The following is a 19,174-nucleotide window of genomic DNA, read 5'->3' as shown; positions in this document are numbered from 1 at the left end:
AGGACTGTGTACAGCCACTGAAAAAGACAGAGGATGGAGTTACAGTTCGAGGATGAGAGTGAGGATGGTTAGATGATGTTTTTTGATGTCTTGTTTAGTTGCATATGCAACCAGTACTGTGGGTACACCTACAGGGTGACCTAGAGGCAGTGTTCCCTCGGCAGTTGGAATGAGACATGAGACATGAGACCTTGTCAACTAAATATCCAAATTAAAGCTGGGCTGCACAATATTAAAGAAACAACGCATTCAGAGACAAGGCCGCTCTAGATTTGGATCTGCAAATACATATTATCAGTCCGGGATACGTGCCAGGTTTTCTTTTTCATCCAAGATAATGCAGCAGGAAATAAAGATAATTCAAACAAAGCAATTAGCAATTAAAACATGGTGGGCATTTTATAGGCTGATTACAGTATTTTTAAGCAAATTATACTTTTATTCAAAGCTACTTTTATATAGGTAAATAAAGGATTTCTCCTGAATGTTATTCCAGCGTGGCACACTTAAAAGTAGGCCAATTTAGTAGATGAAATTTACAGAAAATGTAATTGCACAAACAACTGACTATGAATATGAAACATCTTCATAGATAAATGAGTTATTTATAGACTTTTTTTGTGTCTTAAGAGTCTACCCATAGGGGGACTCACATCCTAGCTATGCCAATTTTTTTGTTTTGTTTTTCATATAAGTCTATTCCTGCTCTTTTGCTCATCTGTGGCACGGCTTTTTGAGCAGTACATGTCTATACTCCACATCTCTGAGAGATTGTGTGTGAAATACCCTCTCTGGCCTAATCCCCAATTGATTGATCCTGATAATAGCACGTAGCGCCTCCTCATTGGATGTTACTGTGATTGACTGAGGAGGGAGAAGAGAGGGAGGCCGGGCGAAACCATTCATCCGGCCAATACTCCGACTGAAAAATATGCGAAGATGAATGAGCACTGCTAGGCATCTAGATTCGGATTTCAAAGAGGATTACGGCCGTGTAGCCGAATTAGGTGGTACGATTACAATAAGGGGTAATTTAGGATTGGATTAGTTTCTTAATCACACGGTCATGGGCGCTGAATCCCCCCACTAACCTGCGAGTAAACAGCCAAACAGACAATTGGGATGCGGGGATGATTTTGGTGACGCTGCGATGGGTACCTGCGAAGATACCGAAATTCAAACAATAATGAGGATTCGATTTGATTTTATGTTGGTTTAGTGGTTTTTATCGCTTCTTTGTTGACATAATTCGGCCATGATTTTCCTGCGGAGGCTCGTGAAGCTGTTGGTGCTGTTGATCCAGAGCGGATGGTTGGGGGTCGCGCCGAGCCCCACCGATGAGGGAGCACTACGGGCCGGCCACGGGGAGCACGGAGAGCCGGGGCACCAGGAGCCCCGCAAGGACTCCTACACCTTCGCCTCCGAGTTCCTGGAGTCCAGATATCTGTCCGATGACGGTAAGGCTCTAATGCATTGTACGACGATTCACAGTTGGTGGATTTGGTTTACATGGCATGCGCAATAGACAAACTTCTATCATACAAGTTGAACAGAAAATTAAACAAAAACTGTAAACAGAAACTGATCACGTGCTGCTCATTTTGTCTTGCATCCAACCTGCACTGTGCAAGGCCTTTCAGCACCCAGGCCAGCTCCCCGGTGGTAGCTGCCCAACCCCTCCTCCTCGCTCTCTCTCATTCACACGCACACGCACACTCACACACGCTCACAGTGCAGATGGCCTCCCCCTAGTTGGCCCTTTGACTGTCTTGAAAACAAACATCAGTTGTTTTTGTGTGGAACCAACAGAGTGCTGATTTTGCATTTTGCAGGTTATCCATTCCCCACCGCCCCACCAGTGGATCCCTTTGCCAAGATCAAAGTTGTCGACTGTGGAGTAACCAAAGGCTGCATAAGGTTAGAGAAGGCTACATCTTTTGCCAACTCTCCCTTTCTGAACAGAACTCTGGTGCAGATGAATTCCCAGAGGCTGCTTTATCCTAGATGCTGTCGCTTGACTTTCTAAAGCTGGAGCTAAACATGGACTTCTCGTCTTTGTATTTATTCTCTGAAACCTGCGTGAAATAACCCTAAAAAGTGCCCTATTTACGTTATGAAGATATTGTGAATCTCACCTTCTCTAATGTCTCTATTTGTAGGGCCTCTAAGTGAACGCATTCATTTGTCCTTGTACAGATATGGAAAGCCAGGGTGTGATGCAGAAACGTGTGACTACTTTCTGAGTTATCGCCGCATCGGGACAGATGTGGAGTATGAGATGAGCTCAGACACAGACGGCTGGGTGGCTATAGGTTTCTCCTCTGACAAGAAAATGGTGAGCAGCTGCACATCAACAACTCTGACTGTTGAGACGGTTCAGGGCAGTATGACACACACAGTATGTGTGTTATTTTAGTTTATATGTTGCATCAGATCAAGTTATGCCAATGTATGGTCCATAACCTGTAATTAAACACATGGATGTGGTGCGAATTATGCATATTTTCAAGAGTTTACTGTCACTATGAAACCAAATGATTAACTACAGAAACATGTACTTTGAAGGCTTTTATACCAAAAGCAATTGTCCATCGTTTACATAATTGTGTTGAAATTTGTTTGGGATGAAGGTAAAAACCTTTATATACAGTATGGTAATGCTTTTAATGAAACTATTTTTAAGGCAGCCAAGATAAATATGAGCGCTTACAAGATGTTCAGAGGCAGGTTATACAAAATTAGTTTACTTTCCTCCCATTTTTTTCCTGCCATTTTCACATTAAATATTGTGAACTTTCTGTAACTCTTTGAGGTCACTTGTTCAAATGTAACAATCTGAGAAGGAAAAGTCAGTCTTTGGTTGAACTCGTCACAATTAATATTGAAGCCACCACCCATGATGAGGGTCGTAAGAACTTGAACTTGCGTACCAGTTAGCATGTACAAACGTCATAAATGTTGTGGCCCCCATGAAGGCTGGGCACTTCATCAAAAGTTAATTGTCTGACTATCAGGGGCAGCACTGTTCTGGGTTTTAACCCTCCAGCTTTTCTTCTGTGTACAGTTAGCATGTTTTCCTATGTTGCCGTTGGTTTTCTTTATGTTCTCTGTTTCCGGCCACAGTCCAAAGACATGCAGGTGAGTTTATAGATTCCTAGGTGTGAATGTGAGCTTGAATGGTTTTCTGTCTTCATGTGTCAGCCCTGTGATTGACTGGCGACCTGTCAAGGGTTTACCCCGCGTCTTGTTTTTCTCCTATTGACTATTCCTACAAGGAAAAAAAAGAAAACTAACACTTGTGTGCATTATAACGACCCATTGGGGCTTATTGCACAAGCATGAGCAATAATAGTTTCAGTCCCAATAACTTTATTTATGTTTTGTATCAGAAGTCAACCTTTTGTCAACAGATGAATACATCAATTTGAAATAAAGCTTTTCATTCCTTTCCTATTTCCTTAGGGAGGAGACGATGTCATGGGCTGTGTGCATGACGATAACGGACGTGTACGGATTCATCACTTCTACAATGTCGGCCAGTGGGCCAAGGAAATAAAAAGGAACCCTGCAAGAGATGAAGAGGGCGTTTTTGAGAACAACCGGGTGACCTGCCGTTTTAAACGACCGTTGTATGTCCCCAGAGAGGAAACACTTGTGGACTTACACCTGTCCTGGTATTACCTGTTTGCATGGGGACCTGCCATACAAGGTGATTGATCAAGCTTTAGCATCAAGTCAACTGTCTTTGTGCTTTTTATTTTACATCTTTCATCTCATCTTACATCGTCTTCCCTTTTCCAACAGGTTCCATCACGAGGCATGACATCGACAATCCGCCTGTCAGTGACCACATGATCAGCATCTATAAGTACGAGGACATCTTCATGCCTTCTACGGCCTACCAGACCTTCAACTCTCCCCTCTGCTTACTGCTCATCGTAGCCCTCACCTTCTACTTACTAATGGGAACGCCATAATGAAGCACAGCAGACCACATAGTGGAAAAAAGAGGGAAGAGAACATGATGCAGCAATAAATAAGTTGTCTGATGCCACATTCAAGTGTGCACTTTGTGCAAAGAGACATCGTTAGATATATTAAACACAATATAGAGTATATTACTTATATTATAGCATTGAACTCATAAAGAAGATCTTGACAAATTATTAAACCTATATTGTAGAGGAGTCATGTACTGGTGTCAGTACAAAACAAGAGTAGTGTTATATTAAGAATAGGACAGTTATTTTCAGTATTTATGATAGCTTCCAAGTATTTAAAAAATGTGAGAACTAAAAATGATTATAAATAAATCTCACAAGTCTTTGAAATACTGCATGCACTGGGAAATGTGGAAATGATTTCAAAATCCCGCTGTTCAGCGATGATGAGAAGACAGGGCCTCTTGTTGAACTTGGCTAAAACACAAAAGGTTTTCGGAGGACAAAAGAAAACAAGCAGCTCACAGCCTTTTGCACAAACTCTTCCTGCCCCCTTCACCCTCTTTATATGGATTTCATGCTTTGCAAAAAAGAAAATCATGGTTTGTTTGTTGTTTGAACTGGGCCTATCATAACATATAGTTTCCATGGTTTTAGGTACTGCCTACATTACGTGTTTACCATGTAAAAGATTTTCATAAACTTTTTCTTATGTTTGGCTGAACTTTTCTATAATTTCCTTTCAAGATGTTTCCCCACTTTCTCAACCAGAATGTCTGTTGTGTTTGTTTATTAATAATGTGCCACTGTGACTGTGTTTTAAAGACAGAGAGGCTGCTAATGAGTTACTATTACAAGCAATAACACACTAAACTTAAGCAAACTGTGGATTGGACAGTTTCTTGGAGGTGGACTCATTTTTCCCCCAGGCTGTTATTGTAGCCTTTTAATCTGTATAAAAACACCTCCCACTGAAGTAATCTGCCATGGTTGTGTTTATTATCAATAAAACTGTGAAGAAATAACAATACAATACACACAGTACAGATGTTGTGCATGAACAGACAGCTCTGTCAGTCAAACAGTATAAGGCCATAGGAGATTAAGAGAGATACAAAATAAAAATAAAATATAAGACAATACATTTGAAAATCTTAAAACAACATTTTTATTTTGGTCTTGCCTTCAACGGAAACATTTTTTGGAGTAATTAAAAGAAAAAAGCCCTATATTAGTAATTTAATAAAATCAAGATGTTATAATATATTCAACAATCAACGTTAATTCAAGGGGCCTGCTTCTTTGGCGCATGCACACATTTATATTTTTCAAAACTTACATAAAAAATAGCTTGCAATAATCAAAATATTGTCTGTAACCATAAGCCAACTGTAAGGTCATTTTTCTAACCAGTCCAGATAAAAACACTTCTTATCCATAAAAGCCACATGCAGGACACTTTACCTCAGTATTTAAAATTACTGATTATATTATTTGCTATTTGTAAATCGGTTAATGTGATTATAGTACCTTTTACATTGTTCTGATTGTATCGGTGTCTTCAACCATGTCTACCACTATATCTGCTACATACTAGTTTTTAAATCACATACTTTATATATTATGCAGGACTACAACTTAAAAGACAAACAAGAACATTATTTGTTTCTTTAGATCAAATGTTTAATAATAATAACAATAATGATAACAATGATAATAATTTATTATTACACTATTAATAGTATGATAAATAGTAATAACAGGAAATAAACAATAAATAAATAAACTGGTAGTAGTAGGATTTTGTGAAGAAGAACTGTGGACCATGTTTTATTGTTTATTATAGAAGAACGTTTCAGTGAGTGATCAGTAAAGAAAAGTTCTAGTAACACATGTTGGAAACTTCTTTACAGTATTTAGGGTCAACAAGACTAATGAAAATAATTTGAGAATTATTGTTTTATTTATTTTTTTCCATTCGTTCACTTTTGTTTGGTTAATTATTTTCTTTTCTTTGTTTTGTTGTCGGTTTAGAGAGAATATAGATCCTTAGTCCACACTCCAGAGTAGTGGGGGGCGGTAATGGACCCGAGAGCTATTTGCCAACCGCCATTAAAAGTAAAAGAAGAAGAAGAAGAAGTGATCCCTCGGGTGGCCTACAGTGGTGGAATCAGGGAACATGGAAGACGAGGAGGAATCGGCTCCGGGGCCTGCCTCCGCCTCTCCCCCGGAGAGCCCTCTCTCTGCGCGGCTTCACTCCGTCTTTTTCTCCGAGAGCGTCCAGCCGGCCGTCGGGATGGTGAGCCAACTGTTAACCCAGCCGTCGTCCCTGAAGTTTGATAAAAACATTAAGCAGGCCTTCTACAACACGGGGGCGATGATCTTTGTGGCTATATGCTGCGGAGCTTCGGTCCTGGTCTACTTCATCCTGGAGGCCTTCCTCCGCCCGCTGCTCTGGGCAGTGCTCTGCGGGACCTTCCTGCACCCCTTCAAGTACTCCCTGGCTCGGCTCGGCCGCTCGTGGCTCAGTGGGCTGCAGGAAACCCGGACGCCCATCGTGGTGGGGACCCTGCTGATCCCGGTGTGGTGTGTGAACTACGGGGTGGAGGCGATGGGAAGGCTGGTGCTCGAGAGGCTCACGGTGCTGCTGGTGATCGGGGCCGGGGCGCCGCTGGTCTACTTCCTCTACCTTTTCTGGAGTGTCGTCGGCATGCAGGTGATCCTCGGGCACATCTGCGGGATCATCGGGGCCGCGCTGGACTATTTCTACACTGCGTGGGTGAGTGGATGGACAAGTGGGCACGTACATCCGGGGTGACAACAAGACCCTCTGTTGTCACTCCTAGTGGATGCTGCTGGGTGGGCGAGGTCTCTGTCAGCCCAACAAACCACACGGTTGACAGCTACAGTATATCACGCTATTAAAAACAACATGTTCTCCAGTGTTGTTTACATCACTGCCTGGAACATTGATGCAAAAATCATGCATACTATTCTGAGATGCATCTGATGTTGTCTAGAGTTATCTGTGAAATTCAGACAAATACAACTTATATATATGACTATATATTATAATAATATAACTAATTGATGAGTTGATGGACAAACAAATAAACAGAGGGTTACTAGCAACATTGTTAAAGGATGACACAATGTGATCATCCATTATCAACAGTGGATGAATGGTAATAAGAAACTGGAATCATTGCAGAATGAGGAAATGCTGCAAATAGTTTGAATTGCATTTCCTTGAATGTGTCCCATAATGGGTTATTCCACTTACCTATTTTATTTGGAACATATGCCTAAACTTGTATCCTAGCTAATCACATTTCCTGCAGTTTCCTGCAGATCGATCGATATTTAATCCTAAACGGCTGCAGGGGCCTGAATCCAGCCACGCTTTGACTAGATTCAAATTGTATTAAACGTTCCTCCTCAGACGGCCTTGTCCTTTTCTTTAAATGCTGAGGTAGACGGACACAGGGCCCTTGTCCAAAAATAGGACGAGGACATTATATTCGATTACATCGAAATGCGCCTTTGTGTGCAGTGGAACCAGCTATAAGACCTCTGTGACTGGAGCATCACATTTCATGCTTTTCCTATCAAACAGCAGCAGATTGTCTGTGGGTTAACAGAAGTATAGTTTGATCACTTTAAGGCCTTTTGAATGTTTTTCAAATGCGCAACAGTTTAGGAAAAAAAAAAAACCTTCAATAACGTCACAGTCTTAGTTTCATATCAAATGATGCTCAGTCATTCATGCGGACACCTTCATGTAGGTACAACGATAACACTAAACGATTGACACAAACATCATATGGAGTGATTGCTGAGTTTTCTTCGAGTATAGATTATAAACGCTGACCAGTTTGAAACAAAACTATGTGTGGAAGAAGCAGCGACGGTGCAAAAGTTACAACCTTTACCTTTTGGTCTGACGGTACCCCATAGCATCCCCTCTATTGTTATTATGTTGCCACTGTGCCTCTTGTTTCCTCTCAGGTGTGCACTGTGGTGTTTGGCTACTTGTTGGTGGTTTGTTTCAAGTGGAGTCCCCACACTGAGCACTACCTGAGGGCTTTGGCTCTTCCTGTCTGGGCCATTTTGCTCTTCTACATTGGTGAGTGTGCTGAGGAGGGGCAGCCAGGGAGAGTCTGCTCAGACATGTTGGTTGTCATTCCATTGCTTTTATTCAAATTCCCCTTTTTTTTAAATTTTTTGCCCCCGGGAAGATTTCTTCAAATGTTGCCTACTTGGCAGGTAGCAGTTTAAAGGAGGCTTAAAACAAATGTCAAAACACAGTTTTTTTTCAAAAGTGATATATGAGTGAAGTCTAATTGACAGAGCGCGTGCAGAGTTGCATAGTAAGATGATAAAGTCTCCAGTATTTTTAGCACACTCAAGGCGTGCCGAAAAGTTGACCTTCAAGCGTGAAATGTTAAAAGTGACTGAGCGATATTAAGAAGACGCTCTGCTCAAGAGGAGAGCAACGAGGTTTTTCACATGAGCGTGTGATCAATATTATCTCATTATTTGATCTTTTATTTATTGCAAAACACATGTTTCAGCTGACACAAGGCTCACTATTTTTTTGCCAAGAAATAACTAATAATGTATCAAAATATTATGCAGTTCAAGAGCAACATGTTTCTCCACAATAGCAAGAAAATACAGCGTTACCAGCCTGATTTCTGCATCTGTTTTCAGTGTCTCTGACCGGCTCGTGGAGAGTGCCCCTATTTGTGGTTGTGGTCATACTCATCATCGTGGGATCCCAAGAGAAACCACCTGATCCTGGCAGAGGTGAAGATTAATGGACACGCACATGTACCACCGTGAGAAGTCCACTGGGCATTCAAAAATGTATTTTTGTATGAATTAAACAGTAGAAATAATGTGTTCATTTGGGATCTTAAGAGGTGCTGGTACTGTAGGTGGACTTCGTTACCTTTGGACAGAGCTAGGCTAGCTGTTTCCCTTTGTTTCCAGTCTTTATGCTAAGCTAAACTATCTGGCTGCTGGCTGTAGCTCCATATTTACTGTGCAGACATGAGAGTGGTATCAATCTTCAATCTAACTCTCAACAAGTTCCCCAAATGTCAAACGATTGCTTTAAAAGTCAAGGGGGTCAAATCAGCTTATAATTAACTTTGATGCGCTGCCTAATGAAAGAATCTCGCTGAGCAGCTGTTATCCTGTTAACAGCTTAAAAATACACAGTTAAACAGTATCTTAGTACAGCGTTACCTAAAACACAGGCATCGTGAGGAGGGCAGTTTGTCCCTTTTTTAATCAGGACACAAAGAAATGTGCTATTTGACGCTCTGCTGTTTTGATTTCATGTCCTCTGTCTCTCTTCTTCCTCAGGAGAGCTGTCGGGGCAGGTGTTGTCTTTCGCTGCTAACACTATTTACATGGCGATCTCCTGTAGCAACCTTCAGATGAAAACTGAGCCAAGTGAAAACTCTACCGCAGGTAAGAGCGCTCACTTCCAACTCTGTGTATTATAGAGGCACTTTGTTATAGATAGTCTGTGTATGTCAGGGGTATTAATGAACAGCGAGCCGGTCATTAGTACGGAATGAACCCCGACAGGAACCCCGTCGCTGTACATTATCCCGCTTATTACACGGCTATTTACTGAAGAAATAAATCATTTGGCAAAAAACATTTATTTCAAAATGACCCTAATGATTTAAAGAGAGGAGAAAGGCTCATCTTTAATGAACATTAATCTGAAAATGACATTGTATCTTAATAGAGAAGTTGCATTTTTATTCCATACAGACAACGTCTTTCTGAGCCAGCTTCTAGTAGCCGTTAGAGGAACTGCAGCTCAAGAAACTTCTGCTTTAGCTTCACCAGTGGTTTGCACTTGAACAACAAACTAATGTTCTTTGCTTCTCTCTTTTTCTTCCTCTATGTGCTTCCTCTGCGCCAAGGCCGTGATGTCTTCCAAGGTGGTGTGCAGTCTGTAGGCCCCCTCACCTCCACGCCTGGGTTCCCTCGCGGCTTTAGTTCGTTACCAACCGGCCTCTTCCAGAAAGAGAAAAGCCCCAAAAGAGCCAGTGATATCTACTTTATTCTACTAGTCTGGGCCATTGTACTGGTTCAGGTCTGGCTCAACCTCTGGATCCTTCAACTGCTGCCTATCCCTGTGGCTGGTAATACACACACACACACACACACACACACATGCATGAACACTCCCTTTCACATGCTTCTTGCTCTACTGTACACAGACTACTGTTGCGTTTATGCTTTAGTGTGGGTGCTGAAGAAGCTGGTGGTCCGCTTTGGCCTGAAGGGCTTTGCGGAGCGGACTCTCATCTCATGGTGGGCGGTGCTGGAGAAGCTTGGACGTGAGCGAGAGGGGGCCCTGCTGCCTGGACCAATCAAAGGCTTGGCTCAGTTCCTGCTGCGCATCGACACGAAGGTAACGCCTCTGACTGATCTCCACGTGCCGCCGGTGCAGGCGCTGTCCTTATTTCCCTCTTCCTTTTGATTTCACGCATCCTCATCCAGGCACACACACCTTTTTATGTTTCACTTGTACGTCCTTTTAGACATTATTTTGTGTTGATATAGTATATTCATCACTGACCACAGTTAAGGGCCATCAGTGGCTATCAAGGTCTGTTTGGCTAATACTCTTTGAAGGTCAGGACTGCTGGTTTTCTGCAGTTCAAATATTACAGGATAAAATATTCTGTAAGTATTGAAATAGTTCAGCAAGAATTACAATTCTGTGTGTTGGGGTATTGAATTGTTCACTTCAGTCATTGTGTCGTATCTTTTCCTTCTTATTTGTCCTGATGGTGTCTTTTCTGATGCACCTATCCCTCAGGACTTCAGTACATGAGTGCAGAAGGACATCTTGGGTATACTGTATGTAATCACCTTCTTCAAGAACAAACTAACAAAAAATGAAATCGTGTATTAATTCAGATTTTGGACACAACACAGGACAACAATGGCACACAATAAACAAACTTTAAATGCATTTTAGGGATCAGAACCGACTGAGTTTTGGTGATTTATTTGCGCCATGGTCTGCTTTTGTGCTTATTTTTCAGATACTCATTTATTTTACAATGACGCTGCAATTATCCACATTTTTATATCAAAACTGTATGAAAGCAAATGAAAGGTGTGTCACCCGACTCTGCAGTTCCCCTCTGTTTTACGGAGCGTCATAACGTCTATCGGCTCATTGTTTCGATCCACTCTCACTGCTCGCGCTGTTTCGAGATGCATCATGCAGCTCTGGTAAACCGACACGGTACCGCACACTTCCTGTTCAGCAGATAAAGAACCAGATATTTCCAAAAGACTTCAAATAAATGACAATTTTGATCCTTGCCTGCTGGATGTATAAGTAGGCAGTTGTTTGCCAACATGTTGGCCATAACAAACACAGGGCCTATCGATCCATTAAAAGATGTCTTTCTCCTGATGTTTTTTTGATGTGGTTGTGTTGTGTGTTTATAATCCCAATGATTTGCATCCCACTGTGCCAGTCCACACTCAAACACTGTAGTCAAATCCTTCCTGCCACGGGCCACTTCCTGATCCCTCACTGCCTGTACCCGAAGAGGTTGTGTTCTTGTCGCATGGGTACATGTGATGAACTGCTGCACAGGTCTTTCCAAAAAAAAAAATAAATAATCTTCCCAATGTCTCTTTGTCTCCTCCCCAAGCTCTGGCATTGGCTTAACAAGCAGGTAATGATTTGGAGGAGCAGAGTGCTGAGAGAACGAGAGACTCACAGAAAGCGTGTGCATGAGAGAAAGCGAGAGAAGAAGGATAAGGAAACAAACCTGTTTACATGTGTGTGTGGATGCGTGTAGAGGCGTGAGCACAAGCTTAGAGTGGCGCTTTACCCATCCACTGTCATCACCCCTTCATCCTGTCTACATGTCTGTCCTCTCGCTGCTTCGCTGGGTCATGCTTTTATTTTACAGGAAGCTACGGCCGGGGGGGAGGCGGGACTCTTCGGTCCCTCTGCCTCGTTCGTACCTTCCCTGCTGTGGTCTAACTGGCAGGTTGTGCTTGAGAGTGTTTGGGCTGCATGGAGAGATGACTGATGCAGACGGAGCAGAGGGCGGCGTTTCTGAACCTGAATATATGTTGGCTGATAAGCCTGATAAGTTGTTTTATAGAGATTAAGGACAAACACTGTCCATGGAACCCGTGGAGAGATGTGGTTACGCAGGAGATTTTATGGGTGGGAGCGAGGATGGACAAAACAATGGAAACACCTCACACTTTGTTTTTATTTGGTGCCGCTTCATATTAACAATGTGGGCAAACTTTTACCTTATTTAAAAGAGCTTTACTTTTCTTTGTTGTGCTATTATATGATGCCTCAACTGTTTGTATTTAGGAGAATATTAGAAGCTCCAGTTTTAAAAGACGTGTTTTGGAAATTAACTTTCTTTTAAAGGATAGGGCTGAATTGTTCTATACTTTTCTTAATAAGAACAAATAAGGTGTTGGTGCGATTGTTGAGATTTCTGAATACATGGTTTGAATTTTCACTATTTTTAAGGTCCCTTTCTGCATTAAGAATGTGGTGTTTGTAACTACGGCACTGACTGTGTGGCCTCTGGAATGTCATTAGTGGTCTTGTGTTGCATTAAGTGCTGGTGATTTTTTGCTAATTGTTACCCAACATACTGTACTAACTTTCATGGTTATGTGCCTGAAGTAGCTATTTTAAAATCAGGAGTAAGTCCTCGCTGATGTGGTGTTTCCATTCTTTTGTTTACCATCAGTCAGCCTGACAAGCATAATCTGTAAAGTACGGCTACATTCTTATAGACGGTAAGAAAAAAGTTCAACATTCACCTCAATAATAAACGCTTTATTCTAGACTTTGTGTCGCATTGTGTAGCTGAAATGCAGTGGGACCTTTTGCGGCCATAGCATTTCACCATCAATACAATGACAAATCATAAGGACATAGCCTTACGGGAGAGAGGTGTCCACTAACAGTAACATGCCATTGTATCCAGTAACACATGGCTTGTGTGACATTAACACACACTGACGGATGCTGTTATGAGCTCGCTGTTGATGCAGTTTTGGAGCATTGAGAAACCTGAGTTAAGAACTTCACCACCTTTCAACAGAATGAACTTTGAAAGACTGTTGGACGGGCTCGCAAACTATTTTTTAAAATAAAAGATACTGACGGGAATGTCATGCATTCAGAACACACGGCCGGAGTTTTTCGCTTGCATGTTTCCGTGTTAAAGTGCAAGGATGTGTGCATGCGTGCGTACAGGTACCCTGGCTCACTCAGTCGACCACCTTGCTTTTCTCAGGGCCCAAGGGGGCAGCTTTTAGATCCAAAATGGCTTCTTCACATGGGAAGGACGCAGGTTTCTCCATGTGTCCGATCACTGTATGTTTTCAAACTTTTCAGAATTCTGCTGACTTTGTATCTCCCCCCCGCCCCCCTCTTCCTATCTGTGTCCTCTCTATGTGCGTAGATGATCGTGTGGTTGGAGCGATCTCTGGATAAAATCATCAGCATCTTCATCATCTTCATCCTGGTCACAGGGACCCTGCTCATGGCTCTACTGCTCACCGCTATGGTACTACTGTTTTTGTTCCTTTTTTTTTTTTTTTTTTTTACATCACTGCATTTCAGAGGCACAAAGTAACTTCTATCTTTCTAGGTTCACCATGAAAGTGTTCACATCATCGACGTAACCAGTAACCTCATCAATGAGACTGTGTCTAACCATCCGGAATGGGCCAAGTACGACTCTCCTTTTTTAATTTGTAGTTTGTATTTTTTGCTTTTGTGTTTGGAGTTTGTAACTTCTCATCATCTTCTTGTTACATCGTCGTCCTCTAGTTGGCTTCCAGAGGCTCGTGTGGTGCAGAAGGCTCTCAATTCAGCTGCTACTAATGTTCATCAACACGGTAGAGAATGGATAACACAAAAGGTAAGAATAAAAAGTGCCTGTATGTTTACCATTGATCTCTCTGACTCAAACTGTGGAAGAAAAAACCCTGAATACTTAATATACTAATAATCTTTCTCATTTTGTGCAGCTCCACAAGATGTTAGGGGACAAGATGAACAACACAGCTGTGATTGAGAAACAGGTTTTGGAGCTCTGGGACAGATTGTACCACTCCTGGTTTGTGAAGGTCAGTCAAGTCAATTTAACTTCTAAATGTCTGGGAAAGATTTATCCTTCACACAAAATATTTCATTTCCCAGAACATGACCCACCCGGGCCGGCACCGCGGTCAGAAGATGATGGTTCAGAGAGGGAACAGCTGGCTCGGCGAAATCCTCGACTGGAATGACATCGCCTCCTTTCTGCAGGAAAACATTGAGACTCTGCTGTCTGTAAGTATGACTGTTTAACACCATCTTCTGCATGAGGACCTGCATGTATTTTGCTTTCAAGGACCCATCAACATTTGTGACACTAAATGGAATAAAGTTTGACTAAAGACGAGGGGCTGCGTCGTCATTTGTTTGTGCTTTGTATCAAATATTATATTTCCAAGAATCAGTGAATTTGATAAAACGTGTTGTGTGTCAGCCTGGCTCTGATTGGGCTACTGTTGGCGTTACGACAACTGCAGTTCATAAATCGTTGACGCATTTATAACTCAAGTGGGTGTATAGTTCTCCTGTGGATGACGCTGTTACTGTTGCCCTGTTGTTCTGAAGATCCTGGAGTCCTTATGGGTGGTGATGAGTAGAAACGTCGGCCTCCTCATCTCCACCACGACAACTCTCCTCACCGTCTTGTTCCACAGCGGCACGGCTCTGCTCAACTTTGTCCTGAGTCTGGTATGAAGCACTAAACCATCGGACACAAAATGACACGGGTTGGGTTTGGTTTGTTGACATTTATTTATGAGGTTATTCATTTACAATAAAACCAGCAACAATTTCAACTGAGGGTAACACTCAGATTTCAGATCACATTTACTGCATGTTTATTCTTTTGTAGCTAACAAGAGTAACAAGCACAAACATGTCAGCTGATCTAATAATATACGTACTAAAATACAACATATCAGACTCTATCAGGGATGAAACAATATTCCTGCCATCGTTGTCCCAGGTGTTTGCACAGTCTACCAACATTAAATACATGTGTTCATGGTCTGCATAGCGCAGGTAAAATCATTGTATTCATCCCTAAATTCTCACTTGGAGATGTAGAGACATCTTAATGGAAGCGTTTGCAACAGATATTGACCCTCGATACACCTGTGAAAGGCTTGGTTGTTCTGAGCGGTATATGCTTTGGTGGTAAAGTAGACGGTCCACATGTACTCGAGGACTCTGTTCCTGAATGGGTTTTTTACGAGTGTAAAGACAGGTTAAATAATCTGAATTTGTTTAGCGACAGCAAACTTGCTCATATTTCTGCTGTTTTCATACGCAGGTGATTTTCCTGACCACTCTCTTCTACCTGTTGAGCTCCAGTGGTGAATACTACAAACCTGTTAAATGGGTGCTCCGCCTGACCCCCCTCTCCCAGCCTGGACCCTCCTCAAATATCATAGGCCAGTCTGTAGAAGAGGCCATCAGGTAATCACACACACACACACACACAAAAACTATGTAGACAATCTGAACATCTAGCTAAAGGAGATTCTTTTTGACCTTGTGTGTGTGTGTGTTTGTTTTGAAGAGGAGTGTTTGACGCCTCTCTGAAGATGGCTGGCTTCTACGGCCTCTACACTTGGCTCACTCACACCATGTTTGGCATCAACATAGTCTTCATTCCTTCTGGTGAGTCAGCGTGTTCACAGCAGATAATGTCGTCACTTTACCTGCACGTGCCAAGCCGCGTTCAGTGTTTTTTCTCACTCCTCAAATCCTTCTCCCCTTGGCCTGAAGCTCTGGCTGCCATCCTGGGCGCGGTACCGTTCTTGGGGACCTACTGGGCAGCACTGCCGGCAGTGTGTGACCTGTGGTTGGCGCAGGGCGAAGGCGTCAAGGCCCTGCTGCTGCTGATCTGCCATCTGCTCCCAACGTACTTTGTAGATACAGCTATCTACTCTGACATATCAGGGTATGTATGTGTGACACTGTTACCAGCTTGTGTCTTTGATATTTGATGTTTCCCCTCATAGCTTTGACAACACATTTCAACAAACCAACCGCCTGGTACAGACAAATATTGTGTAAATTAACTTTTCTTTATTTGAGAACCTCTTTGATTTTGTAGTTACAGTCCAGTGAATTCCAAACACACATCATTTATATTATTTAGTATTTTCCAAAGCATGCTTTGCATTTATGGGTTGGATTCTGTCATTTTTAGCATGTGGTGAAAATCAATTTGGATAGTGTTAAAATCTATATTAAAGATCATTTATATGGCAAGAGTTATGTTCATTGTTTGGCAATGCAGCTGCAATCAGGGACACATAAACCTCCCTGTGATGGTGTATTCACACAACAAAATCCAAGAATTTGCTACAAAGCTACGTATTAGTGTCTACATTGAATGGTTGAATTAAAAAAAGTTGACAACTTCATCAATATGACTGAAGTCTAAAAACGTTTTGTGTTTTAGGTATAAAAAAAATACACATCGTGATATATATTGGGTATTTGTGAGGTCAAATATGTAAAAACAAAATACCACTACGCATTCCTATACATTTCTATTTTCTAATTTCATAACTTTGTGTATTTTCGAGGTATTTCTTTGTGTTGATCTGTCTTCTTGTGTCCGTGTCTCAGGGGTGGACACCCGTATCTGACAGGTCTGGCAGTGGCAGGCGGAGCCTACTATCTAGGTCTGGAGGGCGCCATCATCGGGCCCATCCTCCTCTGCATCCTGGTAGTTGCAGCCAACATCTACAGTGCCATGCTGATGAGCCCCAGCTCTGCAACGCCAACACCGGTGCATTCCAGCTGGCCGCTCAACCAAATCAGGTAACGCTCCAAAAAAAACGCATTCAAAGAGCTGATCTAGCCTGAAGACAAACGCAACCACACTGTACCATTATTGCTTGTCACTCTCAGGACCGCCACAGACTCCACCCCCACTATCCTGAAAAAGAGTGGTGAGTGAGAGCGAGAGCGTGTGTCCTTGTGCAATGTCACCTGGCTTCTTAATCGGCTGTTTCCTCACGGGGGAAGCGCTCCCATCCCTGAAGCCCCATCCTTCGCCGCCCGGCTCTACAGAGGTCTGCCCCGACCGAGAAGAGATGGCGGCGCAGCGGCTGGTCACCCATGATGCCGTACGCTCGCCAGAGCTGTTTCTCTGAGCAACGTGGCACCAGCCGCTCTTGATTCAAGACCCTAAAATGACAGATGCAAGCGTTCAATCCTGATCCCTGACATGGACCAATGATATTACATTGGGCATTACGACTATGAATGACGGAGATGTGAAGCACAATATCCCTCAGAACTCCAGTGCCTGAATTGATTTTATAATGTTTAGAGATGCATAAAGTCACTGTGCGGTTTGTGGTGAATCGTAACGTGATATATTTTATCTTACAGTGCCCCCTGATTTCCACCCTGCACACCCTGGCTGTGTTTTAGGCTGCAGTATGTGGTTGTTCAGTGTTTGTTTTCCTTACCTCTCTCCTTCATGGCGGCTCGAGCAGCGTTTTGTAGTGAAGGCTTGAAATAGACGTCCTCACACCTGGCTCAAGAGAAGCAGTTGTTGACTGATTTTTAGTTCTAACCCTTAATGTGTCATTCACGTTTCAGTGATAGGAAAAGGACCACCGTTACATTGTTTTGCACGCATACATGCAACCTTTATATTTTTAACACGCTTAGCTGATCCGTCAGTGTTGAAGCATGTTTACACTCAGAATAACTTGTTACAGACATGTTTCACTGAGTATTTCTGTGAGCACTTTTGAGTTTGGTGACTGTCACCCCATCACGTGACTTCATCATAGTTTTTGACCTCATCACCTCGAATCCGTTACGCCAAATGTCTGCTTATTTTCTGCTCGCCTCATCCACTCCAACACTATTTATTTGAACTCCAGTCCGAGTACTTTTCTAAAGAGAGTATGAAGTTGTTGACATCACTTGAATGGTTAATAAACAAGCTGTACCGGTGAATTGTGTACATAATGCAACACATTGATCATACATGGCTGCTGTGTTAGCTCTCTGAGGGTTTTCTGGGTTGTTCTGGGTTGGAACAAGTGTTTGACTAAATGACTGTAGTTTTTACTTGGTACTGTTGCTATTTTATTTTTAATTAACGGGTATTCACTGACACAATAAACAATCATTTAAACAGTAGTAGCTTTTTTTGGGATTCTTATTGCTAATTTGAACTACTATCTATATATATATATATATATATATATATATATATTGATGGATAGTTTAGTACAGGGTATAGCATTAATAATGGAGAAATACAGTTTGGACACTTTAAAACCCTTTCTATACAAGACCTCTCCGTCACTTAGAGTTTGAACCGGTTACATCAGCAAAACACTTAAACTTATACTTACTATACATTGATTTTAGGATACCACAACTAAACAGTCTTAGTTTGTGATAAGTCCAAGGACCACTGTATCAGTGCAATATAATCCAGATAGACAGCGTGGGACAAAGTACAAGAAAATTAAGTGTGATTAACCCAATGCAAGGTTTATTATGAAGAGTAAAAGGAAACAATTTTGATTAAAAAAAATATAGTATGTCATAAAACAATTCATAGTATAGTATGTCTCAAAAGATATCATAAAAATGTCATAGTATAGTGTGTCGAAAAAAAGTCCTAAAAGTGACAGATGATATGTACAAATTAAAAAACAGATTTTACATTAAAAACTGTAAAACATCTGATCTATAATAGCAGCCCTGGATATGTTGGTGTTTAAGGGTTATTGACAGTGACTGATGTTAATTGTTCATCAGGGTGACGGCTTGCCTGAAGAAACTGCTCCTCTGTAGGGTCGTATGGTTGTTTTGGCGTACAGTCTTCTGTAGCATCTCCCAGAGGGTAGAGGTTCAAACAGGTTGTGTCCAAGGTGGGAAGGTTCTGTAGTGATGTTTTCGTGCCCGTTCCCCATCTCTGGCAGAGTTTAAGTCCTGGCTGGAGTGCAAGCTTGTCTTTTCCTGCCCTGTCAAGGTATAGTATAGTCTGTCATCACAAATAATAAAAAGTAACAGTAGGAGTATGTCATAAAAAGACATGACAAAGTTAAAGTATAAAGAGTTGTAAAAAGAAGTCACAGTA

At 42.0% G+C, this 19,174-nt stretch overlaps 2 protein-coding genes across 4 annotated transcripts; both read left to right on the top strand.

Annotated features, from left to right (window-relative positions):
• Positions 1 to 1,255: 1,255 nt before the first annotated feature.
• Positions 1,256 to 3,977, top strand: frrs1l (ferric-chelate reductase 1-like; the record flags this gene model as incomplete). Its single annotated transcript, XM_079164061.1, has 5 exons — positions 1,256 to 1,457; positions 1,833 to 1,917; positions 2,197 to 2,335; positions 3,463 to 3,709; positions 3,805 to 3,977. 5 exons carry the CDS (start codon positions 1,256 to 1,258, stop codon positions 3,975 to 3,977), a joined length of 846 nt encoding a protein of 281 aa, XP_079020187.1.
• Positions 3,978 to 5,798: 1,821 nt separating this feature from the next.
• tmem245 (transmembrane protein 245) lies at positions 5,799 to 18,222 on the top strand. 3 transcript variants are annotated; one of them, XM_079164580.1, is made up of 18 exons: positions 5,799 to 6,720; positions 7,950 to 8,067; positions 8,655 to 8,750; positions 9,315 to 9,422; positions 9,890 to 10,111; positions 10,214 to 10,383; positions 11,648 to 11,671; positions 13,445 to 13,549; positions 13,634 to 13,716; positions 13,816 to 13,906; positions 14,016 to 14,114; positions 14,188 to 14,319; positions 14,650 to 14,772; positions 15,377 to 15,522; positions 15,626 to 15,726; positions 15,835 to 16,009; positions 16,687 to 16,881; positions 16,972 to 18,222. In XM_079164580.1, exons 1-18 carry the CDS (start codon positions 6,121 to 6,123, stop codon positions 17,018 to 17,020), a joined length of 2,637 nt encoding a protein of 878 aa, XP_079020706.1. In that variant the 5' UTR covers positions 5,799 to 6,120; the 3' UTR covers positions 17,021 to 18,222. The 3 variants fall into 3 exon arrangements, with proteins under 3 accessions (XP_079020706.1, XP_079020707.1, XP_079020708.1); XM_079164581.1 differs by lacking the exon at positions 11,648 to 11,671; XM_079164582.1 differs by lacking the exon at positions 7,950 to 8,067 and having other exon boundaries at positions 6,226 to 6,720.
• The last annotated feature ends 952 nt before the right edge of the window (positions 18,223 to 19,174 follow it).

Source organism: Pholis gunnellus (assembly GCF_910591455.1).
Source record: "Pholis gunnellus genome assembly, chromosome: 8".
Lineage (NCBI taxonomy): Eukaryota > Metazoa > Chordata > Actinopteri > Perciformes > Pholidae > Pholis > Pholis gunnellus.
This window is presented reverse-complemented; position numbering and strand designations above follow the sequence as displayed.

What these genes read in the sequence shown, in the direction of transcription:
- tmem245 (XM_079164580.1), top strand. Translation starts at nt 6,121, where the DNA reads ATGGAAGACGAGGAGGAATCGGCTCCGGGGCCTGCCTCCGCCTCTCCC. An exon ending in ACTATTTCTACACTGCGTGG is followed by an intron (nt 6,721 to 7,949) that starts GTGAGTGGATGG and finishes GTTTCCTCTCAG; the next exon opens with GTGTGCACTGTGGTGTTTGG. An exon ending in GCTGCCTATCCCTGTGGCTG is followed by an intron (nt 10,112 to 10,213) that starts GTAATACACACA and finishes TTTATGCTTTAG; the next exon opens with TGTGGGTGCTGAAGAAGCTG.